Consider the following 20,751-nt stretch of genomic DNA (forward strand, 5'->3'; position numbering starts at 1 on the left):
GAGTAGGAACCTTAAGAAGGATGCCAGGGATACTCCTGCCACTCTGGCTGTGGTGGGTTGAAAAGTTACTAATGACAGCGTGTGCAGGACAGTGGGTAACTTGGCCTGCGGAGACATGTTGGTGCAGCGCTGGGATATGGGCTGCAGCCTTGGCGCAATCTGGTGCAGGAGGCGGACAATGGACCCGCTCTTGAGCCTGTACTAAGCTATGACCTCCGCTTCCCTGAGGTCAATGAGGATAATCCTCTGACGGTATGTCCACTTCCTTCCCCTTCATTGCCTCTGTAGTGGTTATGGTGATAGTGGTCTCTTTGGTGCTATAGCAGTAATCCATGGCCTAGTTGAGCTTCCCAAGGTGATTTGGATCTGTTCTACTCTTATACAAGTGTATTAGCAACATTTGTAAGATTAGTTATTTCCTAGAGGTAAAAAACTGCTGCTAATCGGACCTAGTGGCAGATTTGTCTTTTTAGCAGCGTTTCAGAAGATCCTTGTTCATATGGCCTGAGTGTGCTTTGCAAGTGTTTTTATGAGAAAAAGCCTACCTTGCAAATCTTTTTCTGTTAGTGCCGCTAGCTGAACTGGCTCTGTTGTAAATAGCTGCTAGCTGTGAAAAAGTAACACTAGAGGGGTCTAGCGTCAGTTTGTAAATAATGAGATTAAAAAAACACTACAGCATCTTAAAAATAACTATGTGGCGGTGTTAAATCCTTGTAAATATGCCCCTTTGTTGGACTGGAACATCATAGTCTAGATGAACGAGAGTGGTGCCATTGTTCTTTCATGATTCGTTTGGTGGGTGCCAATTATTGATGGTGTGTCACCTTATAGAACTGTTTTATCACAACTAATTTGTGGGTTTATTTCACCTATGATTGCAATTGGGACAAGTTGGTCTCATATTTGGAATGTTTATTTACTCATACATCTTTATCTGAATGTCCAGTTCTTACTTTGTTTTGTACAAATGATACTTCATTATGTGCTATTGTCTCAGCAACAGGGACTATGGTGGATGTATTATATATGTATTATCTTTTGCAGAAAGATAACATTGCATATTAATTACTGTTCAACCCAGATGGAATGGAATGGAATACAAATGTCCAGAGACAAAACAGGTGTTGGCTAGTATGTGGTAGAAACTAAAAAAAAAAACAAAGTGGATGATGAACGGAGTGTTGAACATTGAAACCCTCACCCCCAGTCAACTGATCTGGGTTTAATCCATCATCATTCTTTAGCTTACTCCGCCACCCCAGTTCAGACATGGCCATATGCGAATCAGTCTGACCCTGTGCCTCATGGGAACAGTCCAGCCTGAACTGCCAAGCCATGTATTCCCTGGACCGGAAACAAGCATCCTGGGACAGCCGTTATCAGCCAGGCTAGCTTAAATCCAGTGGCAAAGTGAGCAAGGGACCCACGTCTGGGCATACCCTGCCAACTTAGGGTGAACAAAGCAAAACCAATTGGGATGATGGACGGAGTGGTGAAACTACAAAGACACATTGACCGTTGGCCTACAAATAAAGAACATAAGAAATTAAAGGCAGAGGAATTGATAATTGACTGGTGTTAGAGTGCTCGGGATTGGCCTACACGAACATTCATTGCATAATTTTAGACACTTTTGCATCTAAAGAGTAACATGGAATTTCCAAAATGACATCAATTACTCTGGCATAATTAAATTCTGCCTGGGGCTGTTTGTAATCAAGGTCTGACCATTGAGATCAAAGTTGGCATTCTGTAGACATCAACCTTCTTTCCGCCTTCAGCCTCTTCTTGACTCTCCTGCCATCAGCTCTGTACTAATCACAATGGCGTTCATTAGAGAAGAGTGGAAAACCTCAGAGAACAGTCAGCACACCCATAACCCCAGTTTACTTGTGCACAAATAACACATGAGGTCTAGCATCTGTGATCCGGGTGTCTGATGGTAGGATTACGCACAATGGCCACAAATAATATGGCTCCAAAAGAGGACAAACACCACTATATCATTATCTGGGAAATCAGCGACACTACTAGGCTTATGCAAGACATACTGCCAGGTTGGGCTTCTGATGGCATCTTCAAAGGGGGAGTGTAGCTAGAGGGCCATGGGCCCTCATGCAAGCTAGGGAAAAGCCTTTCCCAGCAACAGTTACCTAGCAAAATAAAGACAAAATTTGAAGGCCAGTGGCCTCTCACACATCTGGACCCCAGGGCACCTGCACCTGCTGCACTATTGATTGCTATGCCCCTGCTTAGAGCATTGGTTCTTAACCTGTGGTCCGAGGACCCCTTGGGCCAGAGGGGCCTACTTAGGAGGTCCACAACTGTTTTACAAAATTATGTTAAAGTTAATACATTAGATTTAATGTGGTACATAGAAACAAAGAAGCAACATTCACAATTTTAAAACCTGTTCTATATTTGATTATGAATTAAACAAAATATTTCAATAATATGCTTTTGTTTTGTGTATACTTGTTTTTGTATTTTTTTTGTATTATTTTGAGGTTCACAGAAATTGTGCAGGCCGCGGGTCCTCAGCTTCCCATAATGACTCGGTGGGGGTCCCTGGGTTCTAGTGGTGATTCACTGGGGATCCACAAAAGTCAAAGAAACGCTGGCTTAGAGCGTTTTTGTTTTATTTTGCCAGCAGTGGAACAGTATAAACAGACACGAGGGTTTATGGCACAAAAAAATCCACAAGTATTTTATTCTATAAACAACTGTACAAAAATTAAAAAACATTATGAGCAATAAAAACAACTCGAGCCACGGGAGGGATTGAAAGTGGAAGGAGCTATACAATGGAGCTTTTCAGTTGCTTTTGCGAGAGTCACAGCGTGGTAGAGTTTTCTGGAGACTAATGGAATCAGATGCTGGGAATGCGAGTGGTGGCCCATATCATCATCAGGTGAGTATTCACTCAGTGATAGCAGTTTGTCAACGGCAGAGACAGCTAAATCAACCCACAGCCATCTAGAGAGCGGCAGCTTATCGAGGCCTTATTGGGGCGCCAGAGCGCATCCACTTCCGGGTTGCTGAGAAGAGAAGGGTTATCACAGTCCAGGCAAAGAGAGGTGATGCCGGTCCTCATTCAGGTTTCCGGGCCAGCACACAGTAGTATTCGGCTACAAAGTCCACCTTCGTGTCCATGGAAGTAACGCCCAATGTCTCCAAAATCCTGTGATAAGAAAAGGACACAAATGGGCGTCAAGATGTGTCTGTTGGGTCAATGGCTTTGAGATCGAGCACCAGATCAGACAGACAAAGCTCTAGCCTCTAACGGAGGGAAAATTCAAACAGAATAAGGGGCCATGCACTAGGAGTTCTCCCTAAGAAAACTCATAACAAAACAGTAAACCCTGCTCCGATAATTCATGTTAACAGAGCTCAAACCAAGACTGGGAACCCCTGGGGAACTCTGACATTGATAGTCGGAGAAATGAACATACATCATAATGAAGGCTCCCAGTTTCCCATTTTTACAGATTAATACAGAGAGACAACCACCTGTTCTTTGTCTGTATTTGTTTTTTAAATGTGGAAACAGTAAGGGTCTTATATAGAGTTTGGTGGACGGAATACTCTGTCACAAATGAGGTAGATATCCCATCTGCTGAATAGCAAGTGCATTATAGTCTATAGCCTACGGTGGACAGATATAAATCCCAAGTCTAAATGAGACCATAACTCTTCTTTTGCCTTATTATGATCTGTCAGTCATGATTTCCAGGCCAAGGGCTCTGCTAACTGAGAGGGGAGTATATTAGGTTTTCGAATGCAACTTTAAACAGCCTCCAATGTGCAAGCATTTGTACTGCTATGTATATGTTTTTCTATGATAATATTGCATATGAGTGATGCATCATATATGTCTTCTTTTATCACTAAAACCCTTCGGGCATTGAAGTGCTACTGTGTCCTCATCAGTTAAATAAAAATAGGAAAATACCAGGTGTAACTTCATTTTTTCAAAAACAAAATAAATATGAATAAATACAGGTCAAATGAGCAAAAAATAAACGTAGATAAATACAGACATAAAAGTTTAAAAAATAAATCAATAAAACCGGGAGCCCTAATCATCATAATATAGAGACAAAGTAATTGAGAGTTTCACAAACGTAGAGAGAGAGCTGGCTGTATCATACTGGATTGTTCAACTTGAAATCACTAATACAAACCAGCAGCCAATATAGGTCTCTTCTCTGTGGCTCCGGAACTAGGGGTGTTAGAGGTGCAATAAAACTTGAAGGAGTTTTGATGAAGAATGAACAATAAAGGGCCCCTTGAAAGATTTTTCTTTGGGCAACATTTTTGTATTCTAAAATCAAATATGTCAAGTAGCCCCTGGACCTTTAGTGAGGTGACTTTATTGAACTGTACTTCCACTCTAAATACCTTTCCAGCACTATGGTCCCTTTAAAGCATATTTGTGAACTTATGTTTTATTCTTTATTTTGGGCTAGTTTGTATAGTGCCATCACATGGCTTTTCTACCACTTCACAGCACTAATAAACCGGCGGGAGAGTCAGTGGGCTATAGATGCTTGGTAAGGAGTGGTGCATTTGCATCCAAGCGATGGGAGTGTATAGGCACTTTGGGTTGCTCACTTTGCTTTATGACAAAACGTTATGCAGAGCCCAATGGGCCAATAGGACTACTAAGTTGCTGAGCAAATATCCAATATTTACTTTAAATGTAACCTTCAACCTTATTTACCAAAATGAGTGTCATATGAGACAGCCAATCCCAGTCCTCAGATTTGCATTTGGAAGGCTTTATAAAAGAATTCTACAGTATACCAAAGGCAATCTTCCTAGAGTGCACTAAATCTAAATTAGAAAAGAAATGTACTCAGTTTCTCTCGGAGTTAGGAGTTGCCTGCTTAAATGGGCATTTTGAGGGGGCTTCACCGGCAGCCAATACATATCTGTATGGGAACCAGCACTGCCCAATTGACTAGATGCTTATACAGGCATGGTTTTTTGACCACTGTAAAGGGTTTGAAGTGTTAAGAATCAGGGGCAGTGGTCATTGGGTCTTGAAAATGATTATTGATGCAGACTTATTAGTAAGGGAGCGGGTGATATTGATGGAAGTTGCCTTCACAAAACGTCTAATACCAAGAATAGATGAAAGGCACATGACTGAACTGATGCAGTATCAAATCCTTTGAAAGCTGGGAGGGATACAAGGTTGACAGTCTTGGAATGGTACACTATGACCATTACCGAGGTAGTTAAGCATTTGACCTCAATAGTAAGGCTACTTAATAAGTAAGCAAGAGAGGAAAAGTCTAGTTGGCTCCCAAGACAGTCATGGTTTGATAAGGAGTGCCTGCAGGTTAGGAAGGAGTTCAGGAAAGCAGGAAGCCAGGCGCTTCAAGGACCCCATGATTACTCTTGAGAGCATTAATCATAAAAAAGAGCAAATGAGTCACTGTTTAAGGATAAGACGTAGGCTTATTACCAATCAAATTGGAACCTCAGGATTAGCACCCTCCAGGGTAAGGACATGATGACATTTTGGAAGTTAGTCAAGAAGGGATGTGGAAATTTGACATGTCCGGTAAGATGCATGGTTCCAGAAACAGCTTGGGTAACCTTCTTAAGTGATATTTACAAGCCCAGGGTGGAAATTGTGATAACTGGCCAGAATTCGAGGAGGAAACATTGGAGACCATCTATGTCCATTCTGTGGTCAAGTTAATAACCTCTCTAAATCTGACTAAAGCAGTCGGACCAGATAATCTCCCCGCAATTGTGATTAAGACTAGCCCTCTGTGGTAGGCAACTTTCTTTTCAAAGCTTTTTTTAGCCATAACCAAGTCAGGTATATTCCCGCCTAGTTGGAAAGGTGCAGTAATCAAACCGATCCATAAAAAATGGGAAGATGGATGTACCTGGTAACTATCGTTTGATAAGTTTACTAGATGTGGATGCAAAATTGTATTCAAAGGTCATCCTTATCTCTTGAAAGAATTGGACTGATTGTAATGAAATAATACCAATGGAGCAAGGGGGTTTTAAATGCTGGCACTCAACGATAGATCATTGTTTTCATTTGAGGTGCCTGGGTCAAAAGGCAATGGAATCTATTGGGAGCCTATACAGTTGTTTTGTTGATTTTAGTTTGGCTTTTGATTTGGTAGATTGAAGTTCGCTTTGGTCTAAATTACGACAACAGGGTATCCCACTTTGTTTACTGGCAATCTTGCAGGACCTTCACTCCCAAAATTGGGCCCAGGTGGAGCTTGACCTTGATGGGTCCCTTCCAGAAAGGATGCATCTAGGTAACGGGCTAAGACAGGATTGTGTTTTTGCCCCCACGCTGTTTTCCTTGTTTCTTGCAGACCTTCAGGGGATGCTGGCTGCTACACAGTAATTCTCGCCAAAATGGGTCTTGTCTGCTTCAATCAGATGACCTGGCGATTCTTGACCTGACCCAAATTGGCCTATAGAGGAAACTGAATACATTTAACAACTACTGTATGGCAAATAAGTTACCTTTTAGGAAAAAGAAAAACCTTTAAAGTGGGCTCTGGGAAATAAGATAGTGGAGGTGATGACTTCATATAAATACTTAGGTGTGATGTTTACCAAGGGCTGAGTTAAATCCTACATAAAGAATTGGTTGAGACCCAGGCAGCCACAACTGTAGGGGGCACGTCCACTTTAGGAGTACTTTTGGTGGTCCATCCTGGTCTCAGCTCTTAACAGCAGATAGTGCAATGATTCCCACTCAATGTCTTTATGGGGCCGAGGTATTGTCCTTAAGTATGGCGAAAAGTTGGGAGAGATTCAAGAATAAGTGCTTGAAAAAACTGTTTGGTCTCCCCAAATCTGCGATGGCCCAGGCAATAAGACTTGATGGGAATTTGCAGGCCTGGGATTTCTTGGCTCACAAATCAACCCTGAGATTCTGGGATGAACTCTGGTCCTCAGAGGTTCAGAAGATAGGAGTTCTCTGTGCTACTGAAATGGGAAGAAGTGAGCTAAGGCGGGAAGTGCAGGTCAAGGAGAGATTAGACATAATTGCTGGGGCCTTAAACATTTTAAAATGTGTGGTGAATGAGGCTTCACTCCACTCAAAGTCTGAGGTACACATGGCCAGCATGAGGCAGTATCAATTGCTTGACATGATGTATGTTGGGAAGAAATCCTCTGCAAGATATATGTTAGATTCATGGGAAAATAGAAGAGCGTTTCCCTACGTAGCAGCTTTACCTGATGCCAATTTACGTGCACTATGGTCCCTTTAAAACATATTTGTGAACTTATGTTTTATTCTTTATTTTGGGCTAGTTTGTATAGTGCCATCACATGGCTTTTCTACCACTTCACAGCACTAATAAACCGGTGGGAGAGTCAGTGGGCTATAGATGCTTGGTAAGGAGTGGTGCATTTGCATCCAAGCGATGGGAGTGTTTGGGCACTTTGGGTTGCTTACTTTGCTTTATGACAAAACGTTATACAGAGCCCAATGGGCCAAAAGGACTACTAAGTTGCTGAGCAGATATCTAATATTTACTTTAAATGTAACCTTCAACCTTATTTACCAAAATGAGTGTCATATGAGACAGCCAAACCCAGTTCTCAGATTTGCATTTGGAAGGCTTTATAAAAGAATCCTACAGTATACCAAAGGCAATCTTCCCAGAGTGCACTAAATCTAAATTAGAAAATAAATGTACTCAGTTTCTATCGGAATTAGGAGTTGCCTGCTTAAATGGGCATTTTGAGGGGGATTCACCGGCAGCCCATACATATCAGCATGGGAACCAGCACTGCCCAATTGACTAGATACGTATACAGGCATGGTTTTTTGACCACTGTAAAGGTTTTGAAGTGTTAAGAATCAGGGGCAGTGATCATTGGGTCTTGAAAATGATTATTGACGCAGAATTATTACTAAGGGAGTGGGTGATATTGATGGAAGTTGCCTTCACAATAAGATGCATGGTTCCAGAAACAGTTTGGGTAACCTTCTTAAGTGATATTTACAAGCACAGGGAGGACATTGTGAGGGATAACTGTCCAGAATTGGAGAAGGAAACATTGGAGACCATCTATGTCCATTCTGTGGTCAAGTTAATAACCTCTCTAAATCTGACTAAAGCAGTCGGACCAGATAATCTCCCCGCAATTGTGATTAAGACTAGCCCTCTGTGGTAGGCAACTTTCTTTTCAAAGCTTTTTTTAGCCATAACCAAGTCGGGTATATTCCCGCCTAGTTGGAAAGGTGCAGTAATCAAACCGATCCATAAAAAATGGGAAGATGGATGTACCTGGTAACTATCGTTTGATAAGCTTACTAGATGTGGATGCAAAATTGTATTCAAAGGTCATCCTTATCTCTTGAAAGAATTGGACTGATTGTAATGAAATAATACCAATGGAGCAAGGGGGTTTTAAATGCTGGCACTCAACGATAGATCATTGTTTTCATTTGAGGGGCCTGGGTCAAAAGGCAATGGAATCTATTGGGAGCCTATACAGTTGTTTTGTTGATTTTAGTTTGGCTTTTGATTTGGTAGATTGAAGTTCGCTTTGGTCTAAATTACGACAACAGGGTATCCCACTTTGTTTACTGGCAATCTTGCAGGACCTTCACTCCCAAAATTGGGCCCAGGTGGAGCTTGACCTTGATGGGTCCCTTCCAGAAAGGATGCATCTAGGTAACGGGCTAAGACAGGATTGTGTTTTTGCCCCCACGCTGTTTTCCTTGTTTCTTGCAGACCTTCAGGGGATGCTGGCTGCTACACAGTAATTCTCGCCAAAATGGGTCTTGTCTGCTTCAATCAGATGACCTGGCGATTCTTCACCTGACCCAAATTGGCCTATAGAGGAAACTGAATACATTTAACAACTACTGTATGGCAAATAAGTTACCTTTTAGGAAAAAGAAAAACCTTTAAAGTGGGCTCTGGGAAATAAGATAGTGGAGGTGATGACTTCATATAAATACTTAGGTGTGATGTTTACCAAGGGCTGAGTTAAATCCTACATAAAGAATTGGTTGAGACCCAGGCAGCCGCAACTGTAAGGGGCACGTCCACTTTAGGAGTACTTTTGGTGGTCCATCCTGGTCTCAGCTCTTAACAGCAGATAGTGCAATGATTCCCACTCAATGTCTTTATGGGGCCGATGTATTGTCCTTAAGTATGGCGAAAAGTTGGGAGAGATTCAAGAATAAGTGCTTGAAAAAACTGTTTGGTCTCCCCAAATCTGCGATGGCCCAGGCAATAAGACTTGATGGGAATTTGCAGGCCTGGGATTTCTTGGCTCACAAATCGACCATGAGATTCTGGGATGAACTCTGGTCCTCAGAGGTTCAGAAGATAGGAGTTCTCTGTGCTACTGAAATGGGAAGAAGTGAGCTAAGGTGGGAAGTGCAGGTCAAGGAGAGATTAGGCATCATTGCTGGGGCCTTAAAAATTCTAAAATTTGTGGTGACTGAGGCTTCACTCCACTCAAAGTCTGAGGGGTCACATGGCCAGAATGAGGCAGTATCAATTGCTTGACATGATGTACGTGGGGAAGAAATCCTCTGCAAGTTATATGTTAGATTCATGGGAAAACAGAAGAGCGTTTCCCTACATAGCTGCTTTACCTGATGCCAATTTACGTTCACTTCACTTAACATTTCAGGTGGCATTGAATGTACGGTATCTGAGGGAGGAGAAATTTAAAACTTTTTTGTATATGGAAAATATTTGTACATGTGGACTGAAATTTCAAAATTCTAATGTGCAATTTTTAATTATTTGTCATCATTTTTATAGGCACGTTGTGCAATTTTTAAAATGCTTTTTATATAGTATTGTAAAAAACATCGTAATAATGCACTTGCACTTTTGTTGAATATGGAATTTTTAGATGTCACTTTTGCCTTGGCAAGATTTTTAAACATATGCTTAGGCTAGTAATATAAGATCACTGTGGGAAGAAGTGTTTTATTGATGCGTCCTAAATATTGCGACCCAGCCCAAGGGCCAAGGGTCTAGGGTAGGACATAAAGACTGAATCTGTATTAGAAAATTGTAAATTTTAATATTGATGTAAAATTAAATTACGTATTTATGTTTTAAAGACTTGAGTCTAAACATTAATAAAAATAACTAACTAGCAATATACTTCAAAAATGACTAATACCTGCCGCCAAAGCCATTTATATAGCTTTGAGGCCCTAGAATGGTCTGAACTGTCACCGACAGCACTGGTTGGGGCAATAGGTGGGACAATATGACAGGGGCCATGGTATATATGTTTTTACACATAAAGCACTGCATACAGTAGAGCTGAAATCCAGATTCTTACTTTTTTCAAATGTGCAGTGTTTAAAAATATCGATTTTTTAGCCAGCCTCAACAGGCTTATTGACAATTCATTTTATAGTTTGTCTTTACCAAGCTAACTGCACCACCAATCAATTCACATACTAAAGTCCATGTATCCACCTGAAAATTGACCACATGCAAATACAAAAAACCTTTGTTGCTGAAAGTTATGTGGCACCCAAAACAGCTTTTTTTCTATACTGTTGAACTCTTTAAGTGATTAATTCGGATTTATTTGGGTAATAAAATATACAAGGTGACAACAAAGGTAATCTACTTATTGTTATTTTACAATTGTTGCATTACTCCAACTCACTACCTAAAAACACAGTTTTTGACTGCTCATTTTCTTACCTTTTTTGTGTTTTTGGCAAGAACTCCTTTGCTGCCTCTGGGTCAAGAGCCTTGTAGGTCTGGTACATGTAAAGAGACTCAAGGAAACCCATCAATTCTGTCACTGTCATTGGAAATGTCTCAGAAATGTCATCAACTCTGCAAGAAAGAAATTCGTAAAAGGCTATTGGATGAGTCAACAAAAGCAGTGTAACAACAATAGGTTGGTGCGCTACTGAAGAAAAATAGAATACACAACATTTCAGTGATATAAATCAGGGTTTGAAAAATGCAATTATTATTATTTAAAATGTTTTTTTCCATAATATATAATTAAACAATTTAAGACAAAATATACATTCATAGTCATTTATTATGTGATTTCAACAAAAGGGTACTCTTCCTCTTTATTCTTGGTTGAAACAAACAGGACAGGCACAGAATTACAAAATGACTTATGGGACTGAGTACCATTTCAAAATGGCCTCCATACTATCGAAGATGGTACCTATATTTGTGGGCCATTCGAAGATAGCATACAGCTGCATTTTTACACAGCTCAATTATTTTGTGACTATTACTGTTCTGAGAATTTGTTACATGCATGCTCACTAGCAGATTTGCCTAGAATGAACTGCAGGGCTTAGTGGCTGCCCGCGGAGAAACACAAACAGACATGTACAGACCTTGGCACACTCAGACACACATACATGGGCACACAACGTAAGTTCGCAAACCTCTGTTTGTCTGTATATGGTACAGCTTCAAATATCAGCTGGTATTTGTTTCGGATATGGATGAAGCATTCATGGGCATACTTGAAGAGGAACTCCATGGCCTGTAGAGGAAAAAGCAATGCAGTTAGTGCGTTGCAGCCATATGGCATTGCATTTCCTCAGCTTTCTCTTGACTTGTAAGTCTACATTCTAAGTCTACATGTCTGAGTTTACATGTTGTCACATTTACTATTATAATACAGTTAAGTGCACATTGTGTGGGCGAACACAGCATATATTTAATACATTTATATTTGAAAATACATTCCATAAATAAAAATAAAAGTAACAGGACAGGTGTAAGCCTCTTAAACAGTTGTAACGACTGTCACATGCCATTGACACGGTGGTCCAATTCGACGTTTCTATTGACATGCATTTTGGAGTAGATTAATGTTTTAGTGGGGAAAAGAAGGTCCTTTTTTTACTTAAAAAAAAGAGTTGAACTGTATAAAGCAAGATCATCTATGACCTATCTATCTGAAGCTTGCGTCATAATTTGGGTCATGATAGAGTGCATGAGCACAGCATTGTGTGATCTGTCATATTGCCTGGTTTAGTCTAGAAGTTAGATTCATCTGATGACAGATCTTCAGGACCAGATATAAATTTAATTCCAAGCAAAGTGGACTGAGACTTTCTTCCAAAACAGTTAATTTTCACTTCTTTATCAAGTCTTCATTAACAAAGGACTTTATATAACTTGAGTGCTATCAGCATGGGAGACAGGAAGTTATGCTGTTTCATCATTTGATATTAACCTTTGATTCTACACTTCTATTGTTTACCTTCTGGGTTTCATATTCATAAGGCGCTGGGCTTTTAATTGGACAGGTGAGTTTGTTTGTGTGTAGTTTTATTTGAGTAGTGAAGTTTGGGTGAGTCAATATATTATGCAGTAATAGTTCATATATATTAGTATTCAAAATATAATGTGTCTAAGTCTGTCAGAGACCTTTGTAGGGTACTATGTGTATGGATCGATATGCCAAATGAATTGACAGTTTATTCTGTGCCATGGGAGATGAAGAGTTGTCTATTGCTCACCTTGTGAAGAGGGTTCTCCGGACTGGCATTTCAACGCAATAACACAGCCTTAATGCATTGTTGTGCACTTAAGGATGTGGCATGGGTAAGCTAACTTGTTTCAAATTATTATGAGATGGAAATAGTTGGTCAGAATCCTTCACCACAGACCCTGCCATACATGTCTGTAAACAATATATTCAGAATTAATTTTTTTGTAGACCTCACCTCCTTGAAGACAGCAGATATACGCTCTGATCGGTCCTTATAGTGCAGCGGAATGTACCCTGACAGGGTGTGCAGAGCTAGGCAACCATTGGGTTTGAGTACACGATCCGCCTCCTTCATGAACTTCTCGAAGTTGAACCAGTGGACCGCTGTCGTAGACGTGACCAAATCCACAGACTCATCTTCAAATGGGAGCTGGTCTGCTGTGGAGATGCTGTAAGAAGAGTCAAGAAGCTCTGAATGTGAACACAAGAGCGTTTACACCCATCATTATTTCTAATGTAACAAGACAAACAGAATTCTTGTATTCACATTTTGGATGATCTCCAGGGATGAGATAAAAATTAGAACTTCCAAGTCTCAGTCTGTATATAAAAATGCACATGTAGTACAATGAGAGAATTTGGGGTCTTATTTAGTGTTTTGCATAGCAGGACATCCTCAAAATAGTGGCATGTGTCCTGTCTATGGTATTTAGAATCCCATGGACAACAATGCACTTGTAAGACAGGAGATCTGCAACTTCTTGGGGGACGTTCTTCATCCGCCCAACTCTAAATAAGCCTCTTACTGTCTCAGCTATAGCGCTTTCAGGGTTCCATCGTAAGACTGGACTTACCAGTAAGAAATGTTGGACTCCAGGGTGTTTTGTTTTGCTTCTGCGATCTGAGCTTTGCTTACATCAACTCCAACCACTTTCTGAAAGTATGGTGCCAGGCCTCTTGCGCTCTGTCCCGATCCACAGCCAACATCAGCTACGAGAGCAAAGGGGGGCTGTCTCTGTATATGGAAAAAAGAACACTCCATTACCTTTCTTTCCCCTCTGATGGACATGCACATTTTCTAATTATTGTTGAAAATGAATATTTATGGATTGGAATTATTATATTTAAATTATTTTATTATTCCGTAAACAATAAAATGTAATTATACAGTCGGCACTCCAATGGGGTTTATTCATGAGTTACATTTATTCAGGCAAAAGGGGGAAACGCATTTCGGGGACAATGCCTTTGTCAAATCAGGAATGTAGTGATTCAGTACATGATGAGTAAGTCTGTAAAGGTTTTGTCCCAGTGGCACAGAGTAATCAGGAAACTCTAAGTACATTTGGGAATACTGTTGGACAATGTAAAACAATACACCCCTTTGTTTGAGTTGTGTAATGTATGTGTGAAAATGATCAGCAGAGGCAGAACATTCGGTATTTTATGGCATTTTCCACGGTGAATTGCAAACATTCTCAAAAGTAATAATCTCCCTGTTGTTCATGATTCACTGACACCAATGGCCTATTTCCAGCCAAATACCTACAATGGATTGTAGTGGTAGTATAATTTAATTGAACTACTTGGATTAACAGGTAAGAAAATACATTTTATAGTAGGTATGCACAGGTCAGGAGAGAGAGTTCCCTGGTGCCATGGCCCTACGCATGTAAATTAACACTAATTTCACGAGGGAGAAAATGTCTGATCCTCTGGCTGTGATCTTATCCTCACTGCAGCCAGCTCCAGATAGACTGACTGTGCGCTGAGTGGTTAGCCCATTTTTGTTTGTGTTGGGCATTTCTTTGGGGCTACCAGTGCCTTCCTGTGACCAAGGATGCTATGCTGCTATTCTGAGGATTTTTTTTTTCAATTAGGAGTGTTAGTTCCATTGAAATTAACCAGGACTACACCTTCCAGAATCCATCAGGCTCTTAAATGAACCCTAAAACTGAAGCATTGTGTCCATAGTAACCAGGATTCCTCTCCTAACATTAACAGCCTGATTACGACAAACATGCGGAAGCAGGACTGCTCGACTAGAAGTCGACAGTTCCGCTACCCGCATTACGATACAACTACCTTCATGGCGGTCGCAATGTGTATAGTTTGGATTGCGGCGTGGGCTGTCGGCAGCAGCAAACGCTGCAGTACAAAATATACACATTTTAAACATCCCTGCACATTGTGTCAGGCACCATGCGATTCCTATCACATGGTGCAGGGATGCTTAGGTGGGCAACATAGGTGTCTTCCAGGGCCCACATTGGCAGGCCAGGCGGGAAGGTGGCCCTCTACGGGCCCCCAAAGTCACTGTCCGCCTGCCTTTTCATGGGGGTTGACCGCTGTGAAACAGCCGGTGGAAAGGAACATCCTAATCCCTACAGTAGTGCCTGAGGAGGCACTGCCCCATTGTAGGGAAGAGGAGTCCGACTACCGCACTGACGGGATACTTCATCCTGTCAGACACGGCGGTCTTTCCCCCTTTCAGTCGAGATACAACCGCCTGCATCTTAATTTGGCAGTAGGATCCAATAGGCTGGATGGCGGTGGGACCGCCACCGATAGCATGACGGTGGCGGTCCCACTGCCATCGTAATCAGGCCCTAAGGTCTCTCTTCTCCTGTCTCCATTCGCTGCAAGTTCATTAAAGCTTTGGTAATGTGTTGCAGCTTATAAGTCAATGACCTGTGCTATTTTGACTGTTTGGAGCCCCATAGGTGCTCAACACACGTATTGCAAATCTCTGTGACGTTCAGGCACCAAGAGGGCTCATTGGATGAGTTTGGAAGCTTCACCTGTTGTCACATCATACAGCTGTAGTACCTGTAGAGCCTTTTTTGGGAAGAAAATGTGCCAAGGTTTTCAGTTTGAGAGTTCGGTGCTGCCCTCCAATGATTTTAATGGCTGAAAAACTAAATTGCATTGGTCTGCTCTACAGGGAAATGTGAAGATTTCTCTTAATGACGTTTGTCTCAGCCCCCTCTTGATTTTCCTCATCTCCCCTTTCGAACTCATCCTTAGCTTACCTTTTCCTTGAGGTAATTGTAGACCATTTCAGGGATCTCCGGGGAGGAAGCAAACCTGTACTTGCGGTAGAGTTGCGCATGCTCTTCACTCTTGTGTGAGTGGATGCTGGGGTTGGAGATTGCCCGCTCCTGGAAAGGTTGAAATAAATAGTCTTATTTGTGTTTCATGCTTTACCAGTTAAAACAAATACTTTTTTATTTTTACTATTAACCATTAATCAATAATGATACATATAGTGCATAGGTAGACATATAATTATACATCCTGTACATTAATATGGATAGTTTCTACAACATAAGATATTGTACAGGTCTGTTTTAGATTGTTGGTATTTGTTGACATTGAAATATAAATGTAAATGTAAATGTCAAGGTATTTGTAGAGCGCACTGTCACCAAGCGGTTTCCTGGCGCTATTACTCATACCGCTGTGGAACCCCTCCTGGCTTTCCCTGTGTCCACTCCTGGGCACCCCCAGGGTGAAGCCAGGCATCCACAGCGCTGTTGGGGCCGGTGTGGAGGTTAAGCAAGCTATTGCCCAGAGTTGCAGCGTGGGACCCATGATTGGAATAGGCACCGAGGCGAGAAATCAGGTCCGAGGAATTATGAGCCCAAGACCCGCCGAGGCGGGAATTGAACCCTGGTCCCGGACCAGAACTCTGCATCAGGGTCTGCTGCTCTAACCATTGAGCCACACTCCTCCAATATAGCTCCTTCGATATCAGCCAGAATGGAATCTTTATATCGTCAACCGCCTGTCCCCACCCCTCGTTTTACCAAACATTCGTGTTCTCTCTGTATATAATGCGTATTATCATGACTAATTGTTGATAGTAATATCTACTGGGTATGACATTAAGTATCTTTTGAGGAGATCCCATATGTCTCTTGGGTGTGAAGTTGGTGAGAGTAGTTCATCATAAACGAGTGTTTTTTCTTGCCAGCATAGCATGTCTCCATTCTTTAAACTTATGAGCTCTTCCTCGTCCTCATCTACTTGCTACTCTTTGTTTGGCTAATAGAAGTCCTACTGGCAAAAATCGTGTTAAAACAAATACTTCATTTATTTTCTGCATTTGTCATTTTTGTAAAAGATTTCGCAACAAATTTACAAATATTGTTCTCGACAAAGGAGTATTGTATCTTGTTTGTTCCTGCATTGTAAGGATGCACACACATAATCACACTAGAACCTGAGATTACCCAATGTTATAGTAGCTTTTTAAACTATTTAAAGCAGTGCACTGTAGAAGAAGTATCCTACCAAGATGGCTTCTCCGCCCTCTGGCAAGATGCATGAGTTCTCGCAAAGGCTTGACATTGATTAATCTTTACTTTTTGTTAGAACTATAACTTCTCAGTGATGCACACTTGTTGGTTTTGCGGACTATTTGGTCAATAATTAATGCTTGTAAATGCCTTTTTTGGAACCAGATCTGAAGAGTGTACATTTATATACTCCTCCCTCGTATCCTACTCATTCTTGTCAAAATACCAGAGATGGGAAAACAGTTGAAATGAGTAGACCTGGTTTTGAGCCTTCTTTTGCCTTCCTAACGTATATTTATATGAAGTAAACCCAGAGGGAAATGGAGAGATAAAAATATAATATAACATAATATGGCAGGCTTTCATCCTTCCAAAGTCAAAGAAATGAATAGCATTGCAATGAGTAACAATATTACCTACCGTTGAAGCACCTGCTATGAGGGAGGATAGTTTCGTGCTGTGTGCTGTGCACAAGAAGAAGCTATGGCACAGCAATAGTTTTGCTCTGTGTGTGATATAAATTATTAGCATTACCTTATTAGTTCTTCCAGCATGCGAAGCACAGCTTACCTTAGGTACATAGCTTTCAGGTTGCGGGAAGAAGCGATCTGGGTGTGCTCGGATCTCAGCGCCCAAATTCTGCATTCTGAGGAGAGATAGTGCTTCAAGTGGTGTCTGCCAGGCACTAGAAGGTGAGACTGTGCCATCCTGCCGCTCCTGCAGGTATATATGGGTAAGGGAATGTAGGGCGGGCCGCAGAATGAGTGGGATTGCTTGGGTGTGGGCGCCCAGTGGCTCTGGGAAGATCAGCATCAGGCACCCGGCCAAGAAAACAAGCCCTCACACTGGGGCTTTCCCAACTCGCTGCCAGGGCTCCTGACACGAAAAGGCAGCTCACATTGTGCTTGTATTCACTTCCGCTGACATGCTTTGCATTGATTTGTCCTAAGGCATTTTATGTCTTTTTGTTAAAGACACTCTTCTTATGTATTTAATTTTGTTATTGCACATTTACTGAGATGACAGAGTACAAAAGAAGCAAAAGTCATCATTGCAGAAGATCATTTTATTTCATGGCAATAAATGAATGAGACCATAAAAGTGAATGTGCATTTTAATTATGGTAGGGAAAACAATCAGTTCTGGTCCTAATACGCTGTGATTATGCGTGTTCTAGGAGAAGATATAACTTCAATATTGCTTCCTATTTCAGCTCTTTGGGAGCTCAGTGCGCTAGAAACATGCTGGAGACATTAGCTAGCATTAGAGAGCTATAGAGAATCTCCTGTTAGTTACGGTGATGGCAGCCTGGGGGTGAGATACTATTTCCGAGTGACTGAAGGTATTGAGTCTAGTGTTGTGTATAGGAGCAGCTCTTTTCAAATACATCTTTCATCACACTGTGTGCTGAGGAATGTCTGTCATGCGGCAGCACGGCTACCAAGAGACTGAGAAAGTATAACGGGATTATCAAACACTCCAAAAATGTCACTGACCCTCCCCCCCCCCCCCCCCCCCCCCCCCCCCCCGCCCTGCAAACCTGAGTCCTCCAAGAAATGCTGCACATCCCAAACTCCATGCTTCTAGCAGATAGATCTCTGATGGTGAACAAAACACAACAGCCTGGACATTGCAGGCTTGAAGCAAAGAAAGCAAAGACCAGAAGGCAGCTCCCCATGCTGCACACCAGGACTCTGGAGTTTCTTCACAGCATAGACCTGGCCTACAGCTTCACTCCACTTCTGGAAGAGGGTGAAGACTCTCCTATTCACAGACGCCTTATCCATAAGCAAATCCACTGCGTACCCATCACGGGAAGAACTGATAGCCAGTCTTACCCGACCTCTCCTTCCATTGTACAGTGCTCCGATGCTGTATAGATACTTTCTGACTGTATGAACACCCATGAACTCATACAAACTTATAGTGAAAACAGTCATTGTTAGAAATGGGATCTCTGGTTGGATAAGGCTTGCGCCAAAGCCAGGCAGAGACAACCACTCTAGTCAGGGCAAGGGAGTTACACGCTAAGATAACCCCTGCTCACCCCCTTGGTAGCTTGGTACGAGCAGTCAGGCTTATCCCCGAGGCAATGTGTAAAGCGTTTGCGCAACACACACACACAGCAGCAACACACTAGGGAGCATATTACCAAGGCGGGCGATATGTGATTATTGCCGCTTTTGCAGCCGTTTTCGGGCGCTAAGCGGCGATAATTCTAGTGCCCTATTAGCAAGCTGTCGCTAACAGCAGTTAGCGACAGCTTGTAGGCGATAGCGAGCTGTTTGGGGCCCGCTTTGCATGTCAGCGATATTTATCACTAATGACATGCAAAGTGGGCGTACCCAACCTGTTAGCGACTGAAAGCAGTCGCTAACGTCTCTATCGCCTATTAGCAAGGCAGGCGTAGCGATGGAAATATTTGTGCTAAGCGCAAATATCTCCAAAAACTAACGCCTGCTCAGACCTGTTCTTAGCCATTATATCCAATGGGAGTTGGATATTATGGCTAAGGCCTCATTAGCGATAATGCGTGAATATCGCTGAATTACCAGCGATATTCACGCATTCTGCCCCTAACGTCGGATATTTCATCGCTTTAGAGATAAACGTTGCTAATAGCAGGTTATCTCTGCGATAATATCCGGCGATGCTTGGCGTTAAAAAAAAACTCGCTAAGCCCAACTAGCGGTAAATATCGCTAGTTGTTGGTAATATGCCCCTAGGTACACCACAAAAAGGAACTCCACACAAGGTTATATATAAAAATAACCTTTGTATTACCATAAACACATTAGATCATAATCACACAGATACACTGTGCCAACTGACACTGGGCAGTATTTACAGGGCATTATATACACATGACAGGGCCACGTGGGCCACTGTCAGAATCAGCACTTAGTAGAAATAGCACATCTAGAACATAGAATGATGTAACACAAAATACAAGTGTAGGACACAACCAGTAACCACTGGTCCCAGGTGCCACTGGTCCTTGCCTATTCGCAAAGCAGGGGGTAGTAACCCCTGGTACATAGTAGCCATTCTCCACTCTTCCTCTCCTCAGGACAGTTCTAGACTGCCACTGATCCTCCAGACTAGGGTCTGCACCCTCCGGCTGACCAGAAGTCACGGGTGAGGCTCTCCTTCCCCTATCTCTCCTTCTAAGGTTCCGCCCTCTCCTCCTTTGAGAGGTACCCATAGAACACCACTCTCCCAACCTAGGGTTTAACCCCTCAGGTTGCACCGGGGTCAGAGGCGAGGACTCCCACCCTCTGCACCCCCTTCCAGAGTTCTGCACCCTCCCAACTGGAGTGGTACCCCTGGAAGATGAACCAGTCAGGACACTGGTTACAGATGTCCTTCCCTCCAGGTCAGGCAGATCCTGAACCTGGCTTCCCAACCTTTGGTCTAAGACCTTTGGCGGAATACTTGCCTGGCATTCCAGGACTTCTGGGGACTCACACACCATCCCCCTGAGGGTGACACATGACTCATGTGTCGTGTGACCGTCTGTCTGGCACAGATCTCCCGCCCCCTGTCCACCTGACAGTGAACTTAGATCCCCCAGAACAGAAGTGGTGTTGTCATGGTCACTCCAAGGGAATGTAGCTCAACTGGCTAGTCCCTGACCCACTGGTTCTTCCACTGTGAAACACATCCCCCATTCACTCCTCTCTTCGGACTTCTGTGCCCTCCCAACGAGAGTGGCATGGCCGGACACTAGAACCACAGGAGCACTATTTACAGACGCTCCAGGTTCTCTAGACACTAGGAGATCCTCCTCAAATGGACTAACAGGACAGCCTAGGTCCCCAACCTAGTGTTCCCTAAAGAAACCATCCAAGTTCTGAGACTGGGTTTCGGGCACCTGGGAACTCTCAGTCCCACACTCACTCCTTCTTCACTGAGACAGGATGTGAGCCCCTACACCCCTCTCGCTACCCTGGGACCTAGCTGGGCTACTCTGAACCTC

General features: G+C 42.5%; 1 protein-coding gene across 1 annotated transcript; it reads right to left on the reverse strand.

Annotated features, from left to right (window-relative positions):
• Positions 1 to 2,396: 2,396 nt before the first annotated feature.
• Positions 2,397 to 17,481, reverse strand: LOC147731303 (putative methyltransferase DDB_G0268948). Its single transcript, XM_086956342.1, has 7 exons — positions 17,343 to 17,481; positions 15,504 to 15,632; positions 13,326 to 13,486; positions 12,707 to 12,920; positions 11,414 to 11,514; positions 10,698 to 10,835; positions 2,397 to 3,181 (listed from the first exon to the last, which is right to left on the reverse strand). Exons 1-7 carry the CDS (start codon positions 17,415 to 17,417, stop codon positions 3,091 to 3,093), a joined length of 909 nt encoding a protein of 302 aa, XP_086812468.1. The 5' UTR covers positions 17,418 to 17,481; the 3' UTR covers positions 2,397 to 3,090.
• Between the last annotated feature and the right edge of the window lie 3,270 nt (positions 17,482 to 20,751).

Source organism: Lissotriton vulgaris, chromosome 2_1 (assembly GCF_964263255.1).
Source record: "Lissotriton vulgaris chromosome 2_1, aLisVul1.2, whole genome shotgun sequence".
NCBI classification, from domain to species: domain Eukaryota; kingdom Metazoa; phylum Chordata; class Amphibia; order Caudata; family Salamandridae; genus Lissotriton; species Lissotriton vulgaris.

Bases quoted from the DNA above. Each gene is read 5' to 3' on its own strand.
- LOC147731303 (XM_086956342.1), bottom strand. From the start codon at position 17,417: ATGCAGAATTTGGGCGCTGAGATCCGAGCACACCCAGATCGCTTCTTC. The intron at 12,921-13,325 runs GTAAGTCCAGTC...CTCTTCTTACAG, and splicing joins GAGTCCAACATTTCTTACTG to CATCTCCACAGCAGACCAGC. The intron at 3,182-10,697 runs GTAAGAAAATGA...TTCTTATCACAG, and splicing joins TTGCCAAAAACACAAAAAAG to GATTTTGGAGACATTGGGCG.